Below are 25,530 nucleotides of genomic sequence, written 5' to 3' on the forward strand. Positions count from 1 at the left end.
TATTAAAAGACCCCAAAAGAACTTGTATTTCAGCTATCAAAATTTAAGTAAATTAAAGGTTTATTCTTAATTTTTTAATTAGAACACAACCTTTATTATTGCAGAAAATATAATTAAAAAAACAGCACAATAAGACAGCTGTAATTGCAACTTCTGACAATAGTGGCATACATTTTAGCAATCTCAAATTTCTCTCTTATTTTCTAGTTTTATGAAAATATCTCTAAATGCAGCACACTCCCAAATTTACAGTGAAAAGGGCTTAGACTATAAAGTGGAGACTGAGTACAATGTTCAAATCCTAACTCTATCTTTCAACTCAGCATGTCTGGCTAGTCATTCAGTTCTGTCCCTGGCATCATACTTCTATGTGGCAAAAATCAGACGCCCTTTTCCACATCTGAGACATTGTGAATATGAACAATGACTTCTGGTTTAACAATGAGGCTGAACCAAAATATGTACAGTCAGTCAAATGCTTTATCTCTACATATTCACTTTTTAATGGTTTTCTGAATCATCTCAACATATAAACCAAATCAACACCAGTGAAATACTTTTAAAATTCTGTCATTTGGACACTTAAGATGCTGGAAACAGTATAAATTGGTACTGACTTTTGGACTTCAATTTGAACAAGGAACCTTTAAAATATTTATAACATTTGACCACTAGGAGCATGCATCTGAGGAAACGACAAAAACCAGAGAAATCATTATATGCAAAGATGCTCATCATGCATTATTTATATTGACAATAAAAAACTACTTAAGTGCTAAACAATGGTAAGGTAGTTAAGTAAATTATGATAGGTATATCTGATTAAATAATATGTAGCTATTAAAAACTATGTTTATAATAACATAAAAATGTCAATATAAAGAAATGGGATTCAAATATGATTTATAAAGCAAAACATAAAAACAGTAGAATAGATTATAAACAAACAATTATATAGTCTTCTTTGTCTTCCTTTTTTTAGGGGGGGGATTCAAATACTCTATAATGAGTATAACAGAGTGGTAAAACTTTACTTTTAAAAACAGTATCACTTGAACAGTTTGGTTTCCTCCACCAAATACCTGATAGGGCTTATTTAAGCTGCAGTTTTTAATTTCTCTGGTGTTTAGTAATTTAAGTATTAATTTGTCTACTAATAAGGGATACTTTTGCTGCTCGTTCACATGATCAACGTTTTAATATCTTAAAGTGAAAGATGTTTTGATATCAGAATAAGATGTGGTAATGGTCAATCACATTAATAGCATATTCCTACAGATTAGGAATAACATTAATTATGAAAATTATGAAATGAATTCAGTCTTTTACAGGAATTCATATAAGCAATACCTGGCACAATTCCCCTTAAATAAATAACTGAAAGCAGTCATAGCGATCTATTTTAGGAAATAATTTTTTTATATTTAAGAAATCAATGTTATGCTTTTGAGGCGGCAGAAAGGCTATAAATCCTAATGAAGTAAATTGGGGGAAAATTTCTTCTTTAATGTACCATCAAGGTACACTTTAGTGCTATTTTGGCTAGACCAAGACTTTGGCCTCTACAGGAATCGTTTGGAAAGCTGCTTCCCATGAAGTAGTGGAATATTTCCAGCTAGTTACTCCAGTGTTCTGTCTGCTTTGCATTTTCCCCTCAATGAAACAGGACAATTAATAAACTGTGGTTACAGTACAAAGCCCAAGCTTCAGCAGCAGCAATATTATCTTTGGATCTGGACTGAGGGGCATGAGTTAGTCAAATACAGTTCAACTCTCAGAAAGCTGGCCATTTGGAATGCACTCTTATTTTTTCGAAATTCTTTTCTTTCTTGTGTTTTCCATCATTTTCCTCTCACCTTTTTTCTCCCTAAGAGTGTCATGCAGGTCATTCATTTATTGAATGTCTATTATGCAATTATATTGCCACTTTTCATCTTTCTTAATAGGTACTTAAATGTCAGTTTATCAACTAAATGTGGCATATTTTTAAAGAACTCAATGTAGAAAAAAGAAAAAGAATACTGAAAAAAAAAGAAAAGAAAAAGAATACGGGACTACTAGGAATATCCTCCTTTCAAATGGCACAGAGGCCGTGATAACTCATACATAAGGGGTTCTGGGATCCCAATCTACTGCTTGGCTCTGAAGTGAACAACATTTATATAATCAGATCCTATAAATAGTATTCATTAGTTTTCAACTTTCAGACTCAACTTATAGATAAAACAAGAACTTACATATGATTAGAGAATAAAGACCTTGTCAGTGTAAGAGTGCAGCAGAAAGACTGTGGAAAATAGGAAGAAAGGTGAAAGAAATGATGGGAGCACTCATTACCACATATAGCAGAGCATCGAGAGGTACTATCTCAAGAACATGGAAGAAAAATAAAGATTTAAATGTATTATTTAGAATTACAAAATAATCAATGAAATTAAATACAAACAAATGAAAATTAGAAAGGAGAAAGGAGAATTAGTATACCCAAGCTAAATCCTGACCTTTAGTAATGAAGTGTCAACAGATAATCTGTTAAGTAAGTCAATAAACAAAAGTAGAAGAATATTATTTAGCCTTAGGAAGATAACACCGAAAGAATTAAAAACAAAAACTTTTTATGTTGCTAGCTCTGGGAAATGAGACTAGAATTGGAGAGGATAGATGGGAAATGCTCCACACCCTCCTGCACAAGTACACACATACATACACATTTATGCACACGTGTGTGACTAGAGATTACTTTTGATTAAATAAAATAGCAGGTTAATTTAAAAATATGTTTAACCTACAGAGATTCACACCCACCCTTTCCCTGTAGTTCAAGAACATCATGTTCAATTTCTGCTAGAGGAAGCACTTCTCTAACGTCAAGGCCAACAATATGAAGGAGTCACTACATGAGCAAAGCACACACATAACCTGGCCCAGGGTTTCTCAGCCTTGCCACTACTAACATTTTTGGATTGGATCATTCTTTGTAGTACAGGGCTGTCCTGTGCGTTGTGGGGTGGTCAGCAGCATCCTTGGCCTTTATCCTCTAGCTGCCAGTGGACCTGTGACAACCAGAAATGTGTCTAGACTGCCAAATGCACTTGGAAGAGAAAAATCAAGCTCAACTGAGAACTACTCATTAGCAAAAGGATGTGACAAGAACACCAATCCACTGAAGATGGAGTCACATAATCAGCCCACTTAATTAATTGTGGGTCTACTGAACCATGCTCACTAATGACAAGAAGAAAAAGAGATGAAAAGTGCTCACATTGCACATGAGATGTAAAAGGATTCTATATTCTTTTGATCAGTTCCGTTCTTGTGTGCTCTCAGTGAGAGCATCTTGCAGGGCTGAATGAGATTCATCATGACCATGAAGCAATCCATATCGTTTATATGGTGCCCAGACTAAGGCTTGACAAAAAAACAAACAAACAAAATAAAAAAAGGCACTCAGCTTTATTGAGAAATGGTATGTTAGTGACATCCAACAGGTCATGTAAATGTTGAACACTATTTTATAAACTATATAGGAAAAAAACATTTTTTTCCTCACCCGAGGATATTTTTTCTATTGATTTCTAGAGAATGGAAGGGAAGTAGGAGGGGGAAAGAGAGGGAGAGAAACATTGATCAGAGAGACAGATCAACTGGTTGCCTCCCGCACCAGCTCTTACTGGGGCTGTGGAACCTGCAACCAAGGTACATGCCCTTGACCAAGAATCGAACTTGAGACCCTTTGGTCCTCCGGCCAAAGCTCTAACCACTGAGAAACCAGCCAGGGCCTATATAAGAAACTTTCAAAGGTAATTTTGACTATACATAATTTTTGCCTTGTGTGTTGATTTTGGAACTTTTATTTATTTATTTATTTATTTAGGAACTTAAAAAAAAATTTTAATTTTTTTTGTGTTTTGTGGGTTTTCTTTTTAAATATATTTTTTATTGATTTTTTACAGAGAGGAGGGGAGAGGGATAGAGAGTTAGAAACATCAATGAGAGAGAAACATCGATCAGCTGCCTCCTGCACACCCCCTATTGGGGATGTGCCTGCAACCAAGGTACATGCCCTTGACCAGAATCAAACCTGGCACCTTTCAGTCCACAGGCCAACGTTCTATCCACTGAACCAAACCAGTTAGGGCTATTTAGGAACTTTTAAAACAGAATCTCTCTGTAGCTCTAATACATCCATCCATTCATAGCCCATGCATCCAGCTTTTATTAAATACCCTCTGTGTGTCAAGCACAGTTTGGTAGATGCTAAGAAAACAATGGTTGTTTAAATATACACTAAATTTTCAAGGAATGTAATTACCATGTAAATGTATATTTTGTTTTGTTTGGAACTTTGTCAAAAATTGTTCACCATTTAGAAAAATCATATAACCAACAGCATTTACTTTGGTTTTGGGTCTCCTTTTTTCTACTGTACAATATTATTTATGTATAAGTAGATTTAGTTTCCCAGGACTGCTGGAACATATTGTCACAAACAGAAATTAACTAACAGTTCTGGAGGCCTAGTTTCAGTGGGTCAAAATCAAGGTGTCAACAGGGCCATGGTCCCTCAGAGGCTCCAGGGAGAACCCATTCCTTGTCTTTTCCAGTTTCTGGTGACTGCTAGCCTGCCTTGATTTGTGGCCATATCTCTGCCTCTGTGGTCACAATGCCTTCTTCTCTTCTGTCTGCGGTCTCCCTCCATGACATATTTATTTATTCATTCATTCATTCATTCTTTTATTTTATATTTTTGTATAGAATGTCTGTAAAGCCTTACAGTTAATTTTTTTCCTTTATTAAGGTTTTACCTATGTGTCCTTATCGCCCCATTCCCCCACACCCCCCACCCCCACTCATGCCTGACCCCTTGGTGTCTGTCTCTCTTTCTTAGGCCTATAAGTCTGAATAAAAGTTCTTTGGGTAAAACCCTCCCCCTTTCTTCTCCCCTCAACTAACTTTCCTCTGAGGTGTTGACAGACTGATCGATATTTATTTTCTCTGACTGGCTTATTTCACTTAGCATAATGCTCTCCAGTTCCATCACGCTGTTACAAATGGTAAGAGTCCCTTCTTTTTTACAGCAGCATATTATTCCCATTCTGTAGATGTACCACAGTTTTTTAATCCACTCATCTGCTGATGGGCACTTAGGCTGTTTTCAAATCTTAGCTATGGTAAATTGTGCTGCTATGAACATAGGGGTGCATATATCCTTTCTGATTGGTGTTTCTGGTTTCTTGGGATATATTCCTAGAAGTGGGATCATGGGGTCAAATGGCAGTTCCATTTTTAGCTTTTTTTTTTTTTTAATATATTTTATTGATTTTTTACAGAGAGGAAGGGAGAGAGATAGTTAGAAACATCAATGAGAGAGAAACATCGATCAGCTGCCTCCTGCACATCTCCTACTGGGGATGTGCCCGCAACCCAAGTACATGCCCTTGACAGGAATCGAACCCGGGACCCTTCAGTCCGCAGGCCGACGCTCTATCCACTGAGCCAAACCGGTTTCGGCTTTTTTTTAGCTTTTTGAGAAAACTCCATACTGTTCTCCACAGTGGCTGCACCCATCTGCATTACCACCAGCAGTGCACGAGGGTTCCTTTTTCTCCGCATCCTCTCCAGCACTTGTCCTTTGTTGATTTGTTGACGATAGCCATTCTGACAGGTGTGAGATGGTACCGCATTGCCTCCATGACACATTTAGAGTCCACCAGGATAATATACCCACCTCAATATTCTTAACTTAATCACATCTGCAAAGGCCTTTTTGCCATTTAAATTAACACTCACGGGTTCCAAGGATTAGGATATAGATATATTTGGGGGGACCATTATGCAGCCCATCACAGGTAGGTCATAGTACCTCTAGGCATTTCATTTCAGATAGTAAAGGGAGCATCTAGAATTTTTTTATATATAAAAGGGGAGAGGGTTGTGATGGATGGTACTGAGAATTACTGTTCTAGAGGGGGTAAGTAAAAAAACAATATCCAGAGCATAAGGGACCATTTTATTCTTTGACTCTTTTCTTTTTTAAATTTATATATTTTTATTGATTTCAGAGAGGAAGGGAGAGGGAAAGAGAAATAGAAACACCAATGATGAAAATCACTGATTGGCTGCCTCCTGCACGCCCCACACTGGAGATCAAGCCACAACCCAGGCATGTGCCCCGACCAGGAATCAAACCATGACCTCCTGGTTCATAGGTCAACACTCAACCACTGAGCCCCACCGGCAGGTGTTTGACTCTTTTCAAACACCTCAGTGCCTTCTTACTGCCTCAACTACAACTCCAAATTCTTTAGGATCTGACACTTGCCTGTCTCTTCAGTTTCATTTTCTTCTGTGTACTTTATGCATGAATATAGTAAGCTATTTTTTGTACCTTATGTAAAATATGCAGTATATGCCTTTGTACCTTTGTATTCTCTCTTGCCTTGTCTGCCAATCAAATTCTTTGTTAGCTCAGTCCTCCAGTAATATTTACTGACCCCTCACTCCCTCCTCTGAGTTATCACTGCACCTTGCACATATTTGAATTGTTACATTTATCATACTACATTATAAATTATTTGTTCCCCTATTATTAGACTATAAGCATTTGTCTCCCCTATTATAAGACTACTAGAGGCCCGGTGCACAAAATTTGCCCTCGTAGCCCTGGCTTCATCCGGAAGGTCGTCTGGAAGGACGTCTGGTCTAATTAGCATATTACACTTTTATTATTATAGATAAGCTTTTACAGGGAAGTGAGTCTTATTTATCTCTGTAGATAAGAGTATTGAATGAATAAATTAACCTCTATTCTGGGCTTATGTTCTAGGACCTGTCTATCTAGATATACTTCAAAGTCCACATATCCAAAACGGAATTCATTTTTATTTTGAACCAACACCTTCTGCTGAGTTCTTATCTTCATTAGTGATACTATAAATGACCCAGTGGCCCATGCCAGAAATCTGACATCCTTAGACATCTCTTTCTCCATTACTTTCCACATTCAGTCAAACTTCAGCTCCTCTCAATTCTAACTCCCACATTGCTTAGCCTGCTTCTTTCTTTTATTCCCCTTGATACCTTGTCTCTATCTCCCACTATTTGATTCTCACTCCTTTGAAATATTCAGGCCTGAAGTTAACTTACTCAGGTACTGTGAGCCAAATTGGAACTAGACAGATAAATGAGAAGGACATTCCCTTCAGGAAGACAAAAAAGGAAAGGGTTTCTATCCTAAACACATCCTGGGGGCAAGCCTGGAGGGCTGACGGTGCCTATGTAAAAAGAACTACTCCCATCTGGGGGTGGCTCTTAGATATGCTGTTCAATTGTTGTCCTGGAAATTACCTTTACTTCTCTCCTGTGCTAGATTCCCTGTTTCTTTTTTATTCCCTAACTTTGGTAAATGGCATCTTTCATTGCTCACTAAGTAAGGATGCGTGGTAGATAATTTTTGCGTCCTTGCATGTATAAAAAATGTCATTATTCTATCATCACATTTAAATGATAATTTGGCTGGGTACAGAATTCTATAATGAAATCATTTTCCCCAAGATTTTGGAGGGTCATCTCCAGACTAGTATGAGGGACATGGGAGAGAAGAGAGTGGCTACTTGAGAGCACTACAGTGTCCTCAAAAAAGACTTAGGTCCTCTCAGAGTAAGAAAGTGAAGGAAATGTTTAGAGAAAAACTGAGGGCAGTTTTGCTGCTGACTGACCATAAATTCTTGAGAGCAAAGTGGAAAGGTTTCAGGAGTTTGGGAGGAGTGGGAGATGAAGTTAGAATACGGTTAACAGAGCCATATGGGATGAGTCTGGGAAATGAAGGGTAAACTAGGATTCTTTTTTAAAAAATGTGTTTTTATTGATTCAGAGAGAGGAAGGGAGAGGGAGAGAGAATTATCAATCAGCTGCCTCCCAACTGGGCAAAGAGCAGCAAACCGGTCATGTGCCCTGACTGGGAATCAAACCATGACCTCCTGGTTTATGGGTTGATGCTCAACCACTGAGCCACATCGGCCAGGCTAACCTAGGATTCTTGTGGTGACTGATTTGAAATTGAGATAAATGGTATAATGTAATTATCCAAATGATGTCAAGGCAAATATTGGTAACAATTAAGTGAGTAGTGGGAATTGAGGACTAGGGAGTAGGGATTTGACCAAAAGCATGCAGAGTTCTAAAACTCTCATTCCCTGCTGGTGATAAGGATATGGAAGCCAGAAGAGGGGAGACTATGAGTTTATTCCCAGAGCATAGAAATTTTCCAAAGAATCGCAATAAGCCAACTATTTCTCAGCACAGTTAAAAATCCTTAAGGGTTCTGCTCCAATGAGAACGCATAATAATAAAAGTTAGTATTTACCAAGGACCTGGCATTTTATATGTATCATTTTATTTCATTCTCACAACAATCCCAAGAGGAAATTTTTATCATTACCATTTTATAGATGACAAACTAAGGCTAAAGAGATTAAACTGCCTTATATGCTGCTACCTTAGCTCCCAAGAAAAGTCCTGATGGAACCCAAACCTTATATAAAACCTAAAATAGCAGAATTTCATATGAAAGAGTCCTTTACTTTTGTAAAGATAAAAATTTCTCTTCACCTTTTACCTCCATGCAAATACATAAAGAAGTTATTTTGTAAAGACTTACCATAATGCTTTCTCTGACCAATGAGTTCTATCTAAGCACAATACTCCTTAATAGTAGTTCAGTAAACTGAGGAGAAAATTTATCTACATGTTATTCTCTAGTATATATGTATATATTTTTAAAGCCTACCTCCACAGAGAATTTTACAATGACTGAAGGAATTCAATCAACAGAAGACAGGTGCAAGGTGCATCAGTGTATATGAAGAACCATGAAGTTAGTTCACAGACCAAGAAAGCTACAAAAAAATCAAAGAAAAAGAAAGAAAAACAGAGGTTTTCACTTTATATGCCCCAAAGTTATAGAAAAGAACAGTATCAGAATTTTAAAGTTAAATATTGATTAACTGAAGAACAGCATATTTAGCCTTACTTGGAAATCTTCATAAACTGAATATTACTCCCAAGTAAGTGAAATTAATAAAACAAAAAATTTTAGTTAGTGAAAACATAATTGTCACATACTTGATTAAGATACTCATCTTTGCCCAGCTGGTGTGGCTCAGTGGCTGAGCATTGACCTATGAACCAGGAGGTCACAGTTCGATTCCCAGTCAGGGCACATGCCTGGGTTGCAGGCTTGATCCCCAGTAGGGTGTGGACAGGAGGCAGCCAATCAATGATTCTCTTTCATCATTGATGTTTCTATCTCTCTCCCTCTCCCATCCTCTCTGAAATCAATAAAAACATATTTTTTAAGGTATTCATCTTTTAGTAGAATCCATAATAAAATATGAAGGTATTAGGTAACTACCACAATCAAGCAAAAATAAGTTTTTCAGAAAAATAACAAATTTCAAAATACGTCATTAAAATTCTAGTCAGGTTGCAGGAGGATTTACAAATATACTTCTTTTAATGCTATTATTCCTGAATTTGAGATGCTGTTATGAACAACTTGTTACTTTGAGATTAACATTTGCATTGTTTCCTAGCCTTTTTATCTGTCTGTACTTTTGCCCAATCCCTTTGAAAGCAGGGGCGTACACTTGTAGGTTGGATGGACAAAGGCATTGGCACAGTTACTGCTATGAACTATGAATCCTGAACCAGTTTTGCATAAGAATTACCTGGAGAACTTCTAAAAAATGTATTTCTGAATCCCACCTCAGATTCTTAGAAATGTCTGTTTATACAAAGATCTGCAGGTGTGTCTGAGGCATTGACAGATTTTAGGAAAATAGACGATAGTTATGGGTTTAGAACTGTGTTCTAAAGAGTCTTAAAATTCTCACGAAATACCTTTGGGTAGTTCTCACATATTCTAGTCAGAATAATTCCATTTCTATGTATTTTATGTATCTCTTATGCTTCTTAAAATCTGAAAGCTACAAGACCAGCTAGAACAAAGTGAACTCACCCACATAGATATTAAACTCATGATTTTGGCATCATAATTGACCTAATCCAAGGATAAAGAGACTAGACAGATAAAAAGACCAGGATTGATGAACACAGAATATCTGTTAATGCCAAAAGAAAAATCTTATAAAAGCAGTTCTGTAATTCATTTACTGTATTTTTTATTACAAGTTAAAAGAACTTATTCAATACTGAATTGCATGATAAAGTTCTCTAAATGGAAAAAACACACATAAACATATTGTATTAATTGCATATGCAGCTGTCACTTATAAAAACTACCTTACTCTAGACTGCAAGTAAAAATACAAACCATTTCAATAAATCCAAAGCTTAGTGACCTTTTCTCCTACAGTCTTAATTCCGGCAGACAGAGAGGAGGCAGGGAAGGCAGTAGTAGATCTGAAAGGTGCGCTCCTTGAGGAAATGATCACCCTAGAAATGTGATCAGAATGAACCCTTGTCTATTGCTTCCCCATTAGCATGAGGTTTGGATCCTTTGAACTCATTTGTGGTCCTTCCCACAATGTCCTCTAACCCAGAAAACTATGTTGTGTTGTGGTGAAAGGCAGGTAAGAATGCTAGTTTCCTCCTCCCATCCTGTCCTTAGATATTGCCCAACAGAACTGTCTCTATATATCCTGGCCTTTGAAATTCTCCATTTCAACCACACTGCCTGGTAATAATGTATCCCCAGTGGAAATCAGATGTGAGACATCCAATCTTATACGTGAATACAATCTCAAGGGGCTGCTTCATCAAATGGATCAGCATAATGTTTTTACTCACCTGTCTGAATACACATACTAAGCAGGAGATGAACTGAGAAAGAAGCCAGAAGAGCAACTATCAGCAGCAAAAAACTAAAATACAAAAGGGTACAAAAAAAGGTTTTTTACCGTATCTCTTACAACAATAATTTTTTTTAAAGTCTCATAGAGACTATCTTTGAGTAGTTGGGTTATGGTCACTGAAGAAAGTAAGAAGATACTTTTCTGTATTTACCAAATTTTATTTAAGTGAAAATATACTGCTTTAAAACTAGGAAAAAAATCAGAAAGAAACAAGCTTTATTTAAAGTAAAAACGAATTTCCTATTTTAGCATTCTTGTTTACTGACTGATGGTTCAGCCACTCAATAATCTTTTAATATTTCCCTTTTATGACTATTTTTCCTATTTTGAAGTTTTAAAGTTATAAAGTTTGCGATGAATACCTCCCATAATAAAAACAAGTTGAGTTACTTAAAAGTTGGTTTGCTTATCAAGAAATTCAAAATAAAAATAACCTAGGGAACACTGCGGGGAGGAGGGGTTTTCTTCCCCTCTTCTTTCCCCGGGTGCCTTACCTTTGCCTTTCTCTCTCCTAAGCTCCAAGGGGCCCTCTTTTGTCTCTGTAACTTGTTTCCTGAGCCTACACAGCCCATCTGGCTCACTACTTCTTCCTCTGTAACTTTCTTTTAAAATATATATATATATTCTAACACTTGGAGTGCGGGAAACGAGTTAAGTCGGCTCGCGTGAATTGCGCGTACTCCGCGGGAGCCGTCTTTAACTCGGTTCATATAGATTTGCGGTGGAGTGCGGGAAACGTGTAAACTCGGGCCGATTGTAACTGCGTATTACCAAATATTTGTTTGTAATCCACCCTTTTGGTGGATGGAACAAAACCAAAAGACAGAGCCATCTTATATTTTGGCGGGAAATTCACCCGCACTCCAAGTGCTAATTGATCTCAGAGAGGAAGGGAGAGAGAGAGAGAGATAGAAACATTAATGATGAGAGAGAATCATTGATCAGCTGTCTCCTGCACGCCCACACTGGGCACGTGCCCAACCAGGAATCAAACTATGACCTCCTGGTGCATAGGTCAACGTTCAAACACTGAGCTACACTGGCTGGGCTAAATAAACTTCCTTTTTTTATTTGAAAAAATAAAAAATGAAATAAAAAATAATTTAAAACACCTAAATGACACTGAATATTTTAAATTTACTAGTAAAATAGATCTTCTACTGACAAAACAAGTATGTTCATTCTACCAACCCTGGTGCTAGATCAGGGGTGGGCAAACTTTTTGACTCGAGGGCCACAATGGGTTCTTAAACTGGACCGGAGGGCCGGAACAAAAGCATGGATGAAGTGTTTGTGTGAACTAATATAAATTCAAAGTAAACATCATTACATAAAAGGGTACAGTCTTTTTTTTTTTTTTAGTTTTATTCATTTCAAACTGGCCGGATCGGCCCAAGGGCCGTAGTTTGCCCACGGCTGTGCTAGATGCTAAAGATAAGGTTCAGTTCTATAGGATTTAAGAGTTTAGTGGTGAAACTAATTTGCAAACAAATCATTATATCAAATGATAACAAAATGAATATACAGAGTACTATGGGAGCACAGAAAAGCTAGGAATGTCTTTTATTTTGGGCAAACTGGCGTATGAGCAGTCTTGAAAGATGAAAAGAAATAGGCACAGACCACATCTGGCCTCGGAAAGGAAAAAGGCTACTTAACAGTGGGAGGACAGGAGGAGTTAGACAGCAATGAAAAGAATATGTGCTTTACTTACACTCACAAAATTGCTATTTATAAGTAATCTGCATGGCTGATAAGTCTTGATTCACTTTGGCCAACATGACACAACAAATAAGTCATGTCTTAACGTCATAAACTAGTGTAGATCAAGTCTCCCATTTTTTTAAATTAGCCACACTTTTGGATTTAAAAAATGCAAATTATATAGCATTCCTCCAAGCTACAGACTAGCAACAACAACAAATGCTAAAATCCCAGAAATAACTTAATTAGAAATTAGATAACACCAGCTTCTGGAGTCTATCTCATTTGTCTTACAGTACTATCCAAATGGAGGGGGGAGGGTGGGGAAAGTAATGGTAAAATAAGAAAAAAAACTCACCTAAATCCAAGGATACCAGTATGAGCCATAACAAAAGCTAAGCCAAGGATGCCACTTCCCATGATGGCATTCATCAAATTAAACACTGAGAAACCATATGAAACACCTGGGGATCCTTGTCTGTGAAGTTCCTGTAAGCACCCAAATTTAATAGTGTTAAATGTTTGCATGGTGAATTCAAGTTTCATCGAGAAATGACTGACAGGTTATCTGCAGGACCACAAGCATTGTGTGACACACTAGCTGCCCGGTCAGGACTAGTTGCTTTCCTTTCCTTCCCTTCTCACCTCCCACCGGCAGCTCCAGGAATCTAGTTTCCTGGGAGAATCATCTCCACCGCTACAGAAGCCAGGTAGGCTTCAGGAAGAGCGTGATTAATCTGATGGCAAAAGATTACGGCAGGATTGGAATGGAGCGGGGAGGGAGAGCAGGCTGATGGCCTCAGCTCGTGATTCCTGAAGACTTCCTGAGTCAGCTTGAGGCTGCTGTACACAACTGTTGTTCCCCAATTACTAGTAGGGCAACACTAAGTTTTGTTTTGTTTTGTTAATCCTCACACGAGGATATTTTTCATTGATTTTTTTTTAGAGAGAGTGGAAGAGAGAAGAAAGAGAGAAAAAGAAACACCAGAGACACATCGATTGGTTGCCTCCCGCATGCGCCCTGAACAGAGTTGGGGATAATAGAGCCTCCAACGAAGGTAGGAGCCCTAATCTAACCTGCGACCCTTCCTTCAGTCCGCAGGCTGACGTTCTACTCAGTGAGCCAAACCGGCTAGGGCTAATTTTTATTTGTATTACTTAATGAATTAAGTCCACCCAACTGGAAGTATGGTCAAGAATACCTTGCAATGACAGTAGAATCAGCAATTCATTTTGCTCTTGAGGATATTTCTGAAAACACCCACCCCCAAAATAGCCTTTGGGAACAAGGTCCTAGAATCTGTTAATTCAGGGACTTGAGTTAAAATGCCGAGTACCCATGGCACAGGCCTCAGGGTCAGGAAAGTGTTATGTACTTACTACCGGACCACCTCCACTCTTTACAGTTAAGGATCTCTGTATTAAGATGACTAAGTCAAGAACAGAAAAATCTTGTGACTCTTGCAAAAATCTCACAAGACTGGTGGGGGAAACGGGAAGCTGACAAAGACAACTAGGAACAGCACTGAGCTACCTAACCCAAGGGCTGCTCCTGCGGCCGCGTATCCCGCGGTACGTGTCCCACCTGCGCCCGGAGTCAGCTTCTCTTCCTAGGGCACTTAGGGTGCTCTCACATGGATGCACCCCGCCGAATCTGAATCTCTACTGCTGCCTCTGGCCCCACGGCCCACGCCCCTCTCCCGTGCCATCCCCCTTCGTTTCCCGGTCTTATTTGGCAGGCACTTCAGGGGAGCCGGGTGGCAGGCAGCGCCAAGAGGGTAGCGGAGCCAACTTACGTTGCTTAGCAACGGGCTCAACTCTTCTGCCTGCGCCTCCGCCTCCTCGGGCTGCTGGGAAGAGACGTAGCAGCCCGGCTGGACGTTGATGACTCCCCAGGGTGCCTCCATGATGCTCGCTGGCCAACGACCAGGTCCATCTGGGAGCTACTACCCCTGCCCTCCCGTCGTCAGTCGCGCCAGAGGCGGAGCTTTAGGCCCGGCCCTTCCGGGTTCCCGGTCCTCCACAAGGCCCGGGAGAAAGGAGGGAATCGGCGCGATATGATGACGTTTCTCCTCGCGGCGAGCAGTGATGATGTCATCCAGAGCCAACCCACGCACCGGCGACCCATTTCCGAGCTGCACCAGAGCATGAGGTGAGGGACCTGAGTCGCGGAGCCAGATGCGGAGCGACACCACGAATTAGGTGGTGACCTTGGGGAGGTGGCCGCCGCGGGGCCTTTTTTAGTTCGTAGGGGCTGAGGGTCCGCCTGTGGTACCTGACTGACCCGGCGCCTAAACGTCGCGAGGTCACCCATTTTCAGCCCTAGTGCTGAGCCCAGGTTCGAGTGCCGGGTAGTGAGGAACGGTTTATTCTTTTCAAAAGCTTTCTGATAGGCCCTGTAGCCACATTTTATATAGGGGAAGCCAGACTTATTAAGTAATTGACGCAGGACCACACAGCTGGTTAACTGGTGGACCAACCCAATTTGAACCCTGGCTGTGAAGTCTGACATTTGTTTTACAGGGTTGGGGCAGGACCCGTTCCTCTTACAATTACTTCTTTAGTATTCAAGAAGGCAAAGTGGAAAATATATATATATATATGAAATCATATATATATGATTTCAGAGAGGAGAGGGAGAAAGAGAAACATCAATGATGAGAGAGAATCATTGATCAGCTGCCTCAGGCATGCCCCACACTGGGGATCCAGCCCTGGTGTGCCCTGACCGGGAATCAGCTGTGTGACCTCCTGACTCATTGGTCAGCATTCAACCACTGAGCCACTCCATGCAGGACAGTAACCGATACTCTTAATGGCATGTGTATATAACACTCAGTAAAGAACCCTGTCCTCAAAATACCAAAACCTCGTTATAGGCAGGGCTTGGGGCAATAAAGCATCAAAGGTAACATTGCAGTATATTAATAACACAGGCACTAAACTCAGACCTGGGTTTTAATCCTTGCTCATCCATTTACCGACAAGGAAACTGAGTGAATTAACCTACTTATGAGCTTTAGTTTACTCATTTATAAAATGAAAATGCGCGCCCTAACCAGTTTGGCTCGGTGGATAGAGCGTTGGCCTGCGGACTAAAGGGTCCCAGGTTCCAGTCTGGTCAAAGGCATGTACCTTGGTTGCGGGCACATCCCCAGTAGGAGGTGTGCAGGAGGCAGCTGATCGATGTCTCTCTCTATCCCTCTCCCTTCCTCTCTGTAAAAAATCAATAAAATGTACTTTTTAAAAAATGAAGATGCGATACCACAAGCCTCCCAAGTTGGATGTGTGTAAAGCATTTAGCTTAGCATCTGACACAATAAGCAACCACAATAATATCCTAGGAAATATTGCTATTGGTAAAGCCATGAATATAATGACCATTTCATTTAGAGATGATTCCTTAATTCAAATCTCAGTCTTAAATGTATTCTGTAGCAAACTGTGGGTGGAGAGGTTCATTAAGTATAGGAGGTAGATAGATCACTAAGCCCTCATCCTGGCAGCAGGTGGGGTGAAGGTGCAAATTTGTTATTTACCACTAACAAAAGTCATTCTGCCCTGGAAAAGATGGTACGTATACTCACACACCACTAAAAGCTTTAATTAATAGCATTTAGCAGGTTATGTAAAACAGAATTTAGGTTTTCATTCTGAAAACCTATTGTGCACATGTAAGTTGGCTTGTAGCTTTATGATTTTTAAATGAATACTTTTTTAGGATCTTCTGGAGGCCATTTGGATTCTTAAGAAGACTTCTCAAAGTGGAAAGCTGTAGAATAACTGAATCAGAATCATTGATCCCATTAGCTTGGACATCACTGATACAGAAACTTAGCAAAGCACCTGGTATTTTCTTGCTGGATCAAAGAAAAAGATTCTCAACCATGCCTGAAATAGAAACAAGTCAAAGTGACTCAGAATTGTTTTCACCACCCTCTGATGTTCGAGGAATGACAACACTTGATAGAACAGCTTTTAACAAGGTAGTCACTATCCCAGTGCTTAAAGTGAGGAAAGAAATTGTCAATAAATTGATGCGATCCCTTAAAAGGGCAGCACTGCAGCGACCGGGCATAAAACGTGTGATTGAAGATCCAGAAGATGAAGAAAGTAGACTAATTATGTTGGATCCCTATAAAATATTGACTAATGATTCCTTTGAGGAAGCAGAACTCAGTATTTTAAAGCAGCTTAATGTCAGTCCACAGATATCTAAATATAATTTGGAACTAACTTATGAAAACTTTAAGTCAGAAGAAATCTTGAGAGCTGTGCTTCCTGAAGGTCAAGATGTGACTTCAGGGTTTAGCAGAGTTGGACATATTGCGCACCTGAACCTTCGAGATCATCAACTACCTTTCAAGCATTTAATTGGTAGGTATGTCTTAAGAATATTCCTGTGCTAGAAAGCAATTACAAAGTTCTAATTTTATAAATTTTTTTTAAATGCCAAATTGCAGAAGCAAACCATTTTATCTTTTTAATTTTCATCTGGATCTTAAGCTACATTCTCTTTTGAGGGCCATTTTGGAATCCCCATTCCAGAGTCATAGCAAGCTTTAAATATCAGTTCAAGCTTTTGTGTACACAGTACATAAGCTTAGATAACACTTAAATGACTTGCTTTGGCAGAATTCTTTGGCAACTCATCACTTTGGTACACAGGCTTTAGTAGGCCTTGGGAATGTGTTGAATGCTAGGTTTCATGAAATTGAGTATTTTTATAGTCACAATTGCAAAACACTATTTACTCATACTTTCATGGATTCAACTAACTGAGCCTCTTCTGTATGTCAGCACCATACTTTGGTTTTTAGTGCTCCTAGTCTTTTAGAAATGATGCTTGTGGGCGAGAGGCTGGAGATGGGGGGCCAGGAGGGGAGCCAGGAAGGGGGGGGAAAGGGGGGGGAGAAGCGGGGAACTGGGAGGGGGGGCTGGCCAGCGGTGCACATTTGCACATTTGGGCCACTCGCGCTCCCATGCCCACTGGCTTCACGTGAAGCACCGGCCCTCTGCCTCCTCCCTCCCCTTCCTTCCCTAGCTGCCTCCCATCCCCTCCTCCTCCCCCTCCTCCTCAAAAAAAAAAAAAAAAAAAAATATATATATATATATATATATAGCTTGTGTATGTTACTTTCTTTGGCATAAAAGAAAGTAAAAAAAACTAATCAAAATTGCACTTGTCATTATATGAGTATTTGATGCCCATGCATTCTCCAGATTATTTTAATGTAGAATAATAGTCAGAACTTCTGGGAATTATTTTCATCTTTAAAATATAGCGCTTGGATTTTGTATGGGTAGGATTTGAGAAATATGCTGTTATGCACTTCCTTTGTTTTACTGATGAAAAGGGCTGATAATGCATAATTATAGCATAATAAATACTTCAGTAGACCCTTATAATTATGACTGGGTGCAAATGTCAAGTCCAGGCTTTCCTATGATTGAGTTCTGATACCTGAAGCAGAACAGGATAAGAACAATGATTGACTAGAATTTATTGATATTATCATATTCAAAATCAGGTATCTAGTTATCAGAGAGAAACTGGACAAATTCTGGTTGTATTTCAGCATATTTGTATTATTGAGTACTTTTAACTAACTTAAAATCAAATTATTTTTCCTTATGCAATGAGATAGAATGCAGATTCTTATAAATTTCTTAACTGCTGACCAAAAAAAGTAGGCTTTGATTAAAGGGTATCAATATACCATTTCTGGTGAATTTTATGTATTATTTTGGTAGCTTTTTCTGCTGTAGCAAATATTTGACAAAAGGAACAATTTAAATGAAAATTTTATTTAGCCAAGTCTGAAGAATCTGTTTCCTTTATTTGAAAACATTATTTTGCTGGTCTATATTTCCAAAGTGGAGGCATGTATTTCAAATATACAGTAAAACAAACATTTGATTTGAGGCCAGTGGATACAGGGCTTGTGTTTTCTGAGATGTTGCCTCGGGCCTTACATCTCTTTTTTCTATACTTTACAAATTCCCTATGATCTACCTTTTTAGTTATTGCAGTATTGGTACATTTGAGATTTAGCAAAAAACATAGAAAAATAGTAGGTAGACCCAAACTCTTCAAAACTGTTTCCTTAAAAATGTACCCATACAGTTATTGTGTGTTTATATTGGAGGCTGCTGGGTGCTAATTTTTAGTAATCTGTTGAATTTTTAGAATTGCATGTCACTTCACACACATTAGATGCAGTTTTTATCTATAAAACCAAAGAAAATACATTTCATTTCCATTTCATGCAGTTTTAGTTTTTCTTTTTTTAATTCAATAGGCAACATTTCATATGAATTTTAATCTTTTCTTTTAGGCCAAGTTATGATTGACAAAAATCCAGGAATCACCTCAGCAGTAAATAAAATCAACCATATAGATAACACTTACCGAAATTTCCAAATGGAAGTGCTATATGGAGAGGAGAACATGATGACCAAGGTATTTTTGTCTTAGTGTCGTGTTATATAAAATTTAATGTTTAGAATGAGAGATGACAAAAATTAAAATATTTTTAATACCCAGTATGAGTATGTGAGAATGTGAGCATTTCCATATACTATTGATGGGAGTCCAAATTTGATACATTCAGGACAAGTGTATGATAATACACAGGGTGGGGCAAAAGTAGGATTATAGTTGTTTATACGGAAAATAATACAGTAATAAATAAAAATACAAGAATAAACTGTGCTTCATATAATCACAATTATAAACCTACTTTTGCCTCACCCTGTATAGCAATTTTGAATAGGTATGTCTTTTGACCTAGCATTTCATTTATAGGAAGTTATCCCAAGGGTGTAAGTAAACAAAATTATAATGATGTATGCACTAGGTTCTTCATCGTTATTTTTATAGTAACAAAGTAAGTGAACGAATGAGAACAACCTGAATGTTCATCAGTAGAGTACTCATTAAATTCTGGTATAACAATACAATGGAATATTCCATCATTAAAGGTTATTTAGCTCCATACTTATTAAAATAAATTGCCCACTGACAGGTGAAGCAAGTATATAACATAGTTAGTTCAATTTTAACTAAATATCTATGTAAATATGCACATATATCAGAATGTTTAACAGGGGGCATATTTTTTATGTGTTATTGGTGACCTTTGTTATCATCTTTATACTTTTCTACTGCCCAAATATTTCTTTTATAAGAAAAATCTATTTCAAAGAAAAACATAATTTAAAATATGTAGGAATAGATTCCTGATATAAAATAATTTATAATTCTCCACCCCCAAAATCCTCAGGAGTGCTGGATGTAATAAACTATTTTTTGGCCAAAAGTCTTATAGTATGATATGTTAATGTGAAATTCTGTACCCAAGCTAGAAAATAGGCTAAACTCTATAAGTTGACAAAAATTTTAATAACAAAGGCCACTCTTAAAATGTTAAACATATTTTTCAAACAGGACTTTATAAAACTCAGGACAGAATTTATGCAAAATAATTATTTTTTAAAATTCTAGGACACATAACCTTAGGTGAATATTATTTTAAGTATATTATCTCTCCATAATTTAATATCAGAATATTAAAATACCATTTACTACACACTTACTGTTGGGCCCTGAGTTAAATGCTTGAAATGTAGCAAATCCTAAGAAGCCCACAAGATAATGATGGTTGTTATTAATATGCTCTTTATGCAGGTAAAGTAACAAGGAATGACTGAGCAGGGTGTTTGGAGCCAGGCTTCTGACTCCAGAGTCCATGCATGGTCTTTCTCTGTACAGCAAACCTCCACTGCCTACTACTTGTGTATAATATATGAGGTCTGCTATGGCAAGTAAAATTTGGATGTGAATCCTTTGATAATAACAGTGTTTATTTCAGTCGACATTAAGGCATACACTTAATTGAACATTGTGCATGTTCTTCACTTGGTACTGACTCTTAGGGTAACAGGTAACAACATCATCCTTCTCAAGAGATCTAAACGTTCTAAGAAACTTCTGTAATGTAATAAATGCTTTGTAATTGATTTCCTAATTCATGAAGTTTGTTCTTAGGACATATGTTATACCTAATACTTTTACCATAAAATATATGTTAAAAGTCAGTATAATTTCTGTGCTCCAAAGAGTCACATTTAAGATAAACTTTAGGAGTTCATACAACATTTAAGTACTATGTGTGTATATTTTAAGTAAAAAGATTTCTGAGAGTGAATTTGGCTGAAATTAATGCTGATTAAGGGAGTGAGGTATCAAAGGCAGCATGAAGAAAACCAGAGGGATATTTAGAATCTAATTTTTAAACTAGATCTGTGCCTCACATTAAGGAACTGAAAAGGGGGAGTAGAAAGATTTCAGGAAAAGTAGTCACAAGACATAGTTAAACCTTCCAGGTTGTATACCCAGAAAGACTTTTAATTGGGCAGAACCATGAAGAAATATTTCCAACTCTGGAACCTTACTAATATAGCCAGAGCATTTGATGTGGTTGTGAGGGGGAAAAATATGTACAAATTTGGAAGTAAAGCCCATGAAAGCAGAATATAAAAGACATATCTCTATCAGATTTATAGAACTTTCTGGCCTTTGATTCTTTATGAATTCAAATTGGGAAAGAAGAAAATAGAATGATTTGTTCTATACACTGGTTCTAATTTATAAATATGAAACTTGCAAAGTCCAAGTAACTATCTACAAACATAGCAAAATACTTGAAAATTGAATAACACATGACTTATCTATCATGCTTCCTCCTACAAACTGAAAACTAAGTAAGGAGGGAAGTGCTATGTGGAAGTGCTGTTTGCAACTTAGCTACTCGCCATGAAGATACAGGTAGTGTTGTTTCAGATTATAGATTTTTTTTCCCTCCATCAGGTCAGCCAGTCAATTGGTCTATCTGAAAAATTCCTCATGTGGTTTGGGAACCATTTTATGGCCCTTTATGATGGATGAGATAGGGAGCCATTTGACTTTGAAGAGATGACTTCTCATGAAAAAGTCTAAAGCAGGATTTTAACTGGTCTCAAGTATAACATGAACACCAGAATTCTAATCAAAATGCCTTTAAATGCACTGTTATTTGCTCCTAGTAGTAGTATATTGAAATATGTATATGTGCATGGGTGCATCTATCCATATCAATGGCTGAAATTGAAGACTAAGCAAATTAACCAAAAACTTAATACCTTTTTCAGGTTCGGGAAAACAACTATACCTATGAATTTGATTTTTCAAAAGTCTATTGGAATCCCCGTCTCTCTACAGAACACAGCCGTATCACAGAACTTCTCAAACCTGGAGATGTTCTATTTGATGTTTTTGCTGGGGTTGGGCCCTTTGCCATTCCAGCAGCAAAGAAAAACTGCACTGTATTTGCCAATGATCTCAATCCTGAATCCTATAAATGGCTATTGCACAACTGTAAATTAAATAAAGTGGACAATAAAGTAAAAGTCTTTAACTTGGATGGGAAAGACTTCCTCCAAGGACCAGTCAGAGAAGAATTAATGCAGCAGCTGGGACCACTGTCGAAAGAAAGAAAACACGCTGTGCACATTGTCATGAACTTACCAGCAAAGGCAATTGAGTTTCTCAGTGCTTTCAAATCTCTTTTGGATGGGCAGCCATGTGGCAGCGAGCTCCTTCCCATAGTACACTGTTACAGCTTTTCCAAAGATGCTAATCCTGCTAAGGATGTTCAGCAACAAGCTGAAGCTGTGTTAGGCATTTCCTTGGATCCATGCAGTTCAGTTCATCTAGTAAGAAACGTGGCCCCTAACAAGGAAATGTTATGCATCACCTTTCAGATTCCTGCTGTTATACTCTACAAGAACCAGACCCTAGATCTAGGTGAGCAATTTCTGGGAAATTAAATGTAAGCTATAATACTTTTCATGTAGCTTTCTTAGACTATATATTTCATATTATTTATTAAATTTGGAGTGGGTTAATCTAATTCTAGTCAGATATTTCAGTTTAAGTCCCTTGTCATTTGTGATTGGTTTCTCCCAATTTAACAAATTTTAGTAAGTCACACTGTTCAATATAGTAGAAGGCTATTTCATTAAATAATAACTCCACAGGAATTCATATAAGTTGAATAGATTAAAAAGCCTATATTATTTGCCTTTTAAACATATTTTCAAATGTTAAGTATCTTATCTAATATTAGAGGCCCGGTGCACACAATTTGTGCACTCAGCGGGGCTTCCCTCAGTCCAGCCTGTGACCTCTCCCAGTCTGGGAGCCCTCGGGAGATGTCCAACTGACAGCTTAGGCCTGCTCCCCGGGGGCATACTTAGCGCTGCTGTGGAGGCAGTAAAGGCTCCCTTCACCGCTGCTGCATTCGCCAGCCATGAGCCCAGCTTCTGGCACACTCACCAATAGGAGGCAGCTCCTGTGTTGAGCATCTGCACCCTGGTGGTCAGTGCCTGTTATAGCGACCAATCATTCTGCTGTTTGGTCGATTTGCATATTAGCCTTTTATTATCTAATATAAGTTTTCTGGATCTGTTACAGAGAATCATGAAGATCCTCCACCTCTTAAACGCCAGAGGACTGATAAAGCCTTTTCAGAAGAAAAAACAACAATTGCTTAAATGACTTAATTGGAACTATTTTCTCCATCTCCCCACTAGATTGTTACGTAGTGAAATATAATTTGTATGATTTCATAAAATTTTGGCATTTAGTTACTTTAGTATTAAACTGTTATATTTTGCCCATGTTGTATTGTAAATTGAGGATTATCAAAAGTTTAAATGAAATGTCTATTAAACATTTTATTACCTAAATTATACTATATAAGTTTATTATCTAAATTATTTAAATACACTTAAATATGTCTGTCTCTTGTATACTAACTGGGAAAGCACTAATATCACTTTGCAGACATCCTTAGCTGAAGACTGTTGCTAAGTTTTATATAGTACTCTTATACTACCACTTAAAAGTAATAAAAATGAGATTATTTAGATCAGGAATATGCAACCCATGTCTGGCAGCCAAATCTGGCCTGCCACCAGTTTTTGTATGGCAAGTAATTTGAGAATGGTTCTTACATTTTAAAATGGTTGATAAATAATCAAAATAATAAGATTTGGGGGGACACAGATGTGGAGTGGAGGGGCACATACAAGAATCAACCAATGAATGCATACATAAGTAGAACAACAAATTGATGTTTCTCCCTTCCTCTCTCTAAAAAAAAGAATTCAATAATAAAACATGTTTTAAAAAAATTAAAACAAGATTTCCCTTCACACATAGATTAGCAGTAAATATACGTTCAGAGTTCAGCATTTTTGGGTCCTTGGTGCAAATGCAAAGGAAATTTCTGTCTTTCAAAATCCATTAAACTACAATTGAGCTTCCACCTAATCTTCAATTGAAAGTGAATAATGTGCTGTGTAATGACATACTAAAAGGCAGATATCAAGGGAAGAATCTAATAGAGTCTTACAAATGCCTTCCAAGTGATGAATATGCTCAGAATCATATGCTCTGGATTGATATCTGTATTAGGCAGCCTCTATCTGTGTGAAAATGTTACCGAAGAGATGAGAAGACCTCAGCTCTTACCTTCTTGAGGGAAGGATTTCAATCAAGAGACAAAATGTAGAAAAGCAAGCAAGAATTTATTGACTGCAGCAAAAACATACTTGGGGCAGTGAAACCAGGAAGGGCAGAGAAGAAGCAACAGGAGAGCCTAGGCTGGGCTGCTTTGGCTCACTCAGAAGTCAGAGAAAAGGGGACCTTGGAGACAGGTTCAGGGGGTTATCCTGGGATGAGCTGAAGCTGCCCATTGCTCCCCAAGTTGGAAGTCTCAAGGGATCTCTTAGGTTAGGGGACACATGCATGTGGGAGAAGGGAATGGCACAGGTATACTCCTTGGAGAGAGAGTGCACTGGGACCTTCATTTTTAAGGGTTTTTAAAGGCTGGGCATTTAGGGGAGGAGGTCTTAGGGGCAGATCAAAAGAATATTCATCAGCTTTATGCTAATGTACCAAAATGAGATTTATTCTCTTACTGTCTGTCCTTGGGTGTGGTTGGCAAATGGCACTTAATTAGATTTCTGTTATGTCTCCCTGAGTAGGGTGATTTAAACTATTAACCCTCTGTTTGGAGAGAAGTGCAAATCACTTACCCTTAAGTATCCTTAGTTTGGGGAAGATAGGACTTACTAGGTGGCTGCAAACTGCTGTTTTAACTATCTTTAAGTTTCCCTATTCCGTTTGTCCTGGAGTTTTCCTAGCTTTTTACTATTCTATAACAAAAAGATGGTTTTTTTAAAAGGTGAAATGTGTAAAATCTCATTACAGATAACCATTAACAGGTGATAATTTACAATTGATTTTAATGATAGGAAACACTTAGAATCCCCATTAAAGGAAATGTTATTCTTCCCAAAAAACGCATTACAAAAAATACTCAATTATATCTGGAATTTTGTTAATTAAAAAATTGTGCCAATTTATCTATTGTTATATAAGTACCTATTTTAATGTCCTCAATTTTGCTTAGTCCACAAAGCCTAATATATTTACAATCTAGCCCTACAGAAAAAGCTTTGAGGACCCCTGATCCAAGTCATTAATTACAAACTCAAATGCGTTCAGAAGCCAGACAGGTAATATAAGTAGATGAAGACAATCAATGATAAGAAGTGTAGAAAAGTAATGAATTGGAGCCTTTATTCCTTATCTAATGGCACTTTAAAAAATCATTTTGAAACTCAACCCAACCTCAAGCAAGAACTTGAGGGCTAATTCAGCTAGGGATTACTAGTTTGGGACTTCTAATTTTATTACCCTCCTTTCCCTCCCAGGGAGAAGTATGTAGGTCAGGGGTCAGAAAACTTTCTATAATGGGCCAGATAGTATTTTAGGCTTCATAAGTCATAATAAGGTCTGTAGCTTCTCAACTCTGCCATAGTAGCCCAAACGTAGCCAAAG

The 25,530-nt window shown here is 37.9% G+C and overlaps 2 protein-coding genes across 3 annotated transcripts in view; one reads left to right on the forward strand and one right to left on the reverse strand.

The window, feature by feature from the left end:
- SLC38A6 (solute carrier family 38 member 6) overlaps positions 1–14,518 on the reverse strand; it is a 65,415-nt gene extending 50,897 nt beyond the window's left edge. The window contains exons 1-3 of the mRNA XM_006096035.3: positions 14,375–14,518; positions 12,937–13,067; positions 10,810–10,883 (exon numbers count right to left, since the gene is read on the reverse strand). Of these exons, the coding sequence (XP_006096097.1) occupies positions 10,810–10,883; positions 12,937–13,067; positions 14,375–14,485 (316 nt within the window). The 5' untranslated portion in view covers positions 14,486–14,518. The remainder of the gene's footprint in view (positions 1–10,809; positions 10,884–12,936; positions 13,068–14,374) is intronic.
- A 68-nt stretch (positions 14,519–14,586) lies between these two features.
- Positions 14,587–23,377, forward strand: TRMT5 (tRNA methyltransferase 5). 2 transcript variants are annotated; one of them, XM_006096033.3, is made up of 5 exons: positions 14,587–14,730; positions 16,300–16,955; positions 18,917–19,041; positions 21,771–22,425; positions 23,095–23,377. In XM_006096033.3, exons 1-5 carry the CDS (start codon positions 14,636–14,638, stop codon positions 23,172–23,174), a joined length of 1,611 nt encoding a protein of 536 aa, XP_006096095.1. In that variant the 5' UTR covers positions 14,587–14,635; the 3' UTR covers positions 23,175–23,377. The 2 variants fall into 2 exon arrangements, with proteins under 2 accessions (XP_006096095.1, XP_023615678.1); XM_023759910.1 differs by lacking the exon at positions 14,587–14,730 and adding an exon at positions 15,277–16,151.
- Positions 23,378–25,530: the final 2,153 nt, after the last annotated feature.

Source organism: Myotis lucifugus, unplaced genomic scaffold (genome assembly GCF_000147115.1).
Source record: "Myotis lucifugus unplaced genomic scaffold, Myoluc2.0 scaffold_166, whole genome shotgun sequence".
NCBI classification, from domain to species: Eukaryota; Metazoa; Chordata; class Mammalia; order Chiroptera; family Vespertilionidae; genus Myotis; species Myotis lucifugus.

What these genes read in the sequence shown, in the direction of transcription:
- TRMT5 (XM_006096033.3), top strand. Translation starts at nt 14,636, where the DNA reads ATGATGACGTTTCTCCTCGCGGCGAGCAGTGATGATGTCATCCAGAGC. An exon ending in ACCTTTCAAGCATTTAATTG is followed by an intron (nt 16,956 to 18,916) that starts GTAGGTATGTCT and finishes CTTTTCTTTTAG; the next exon opens with GCCAAGTTATGATTGACAAA. An exon ending in GAACCAGACCCTAGATCTAG is followed by an intron (nt 22,426 to 23,094) that starts GTGAGCAATTTC and finishes GATCTGTTACAG; the next exon opens with AGAATCATGAAGATCCTCCA.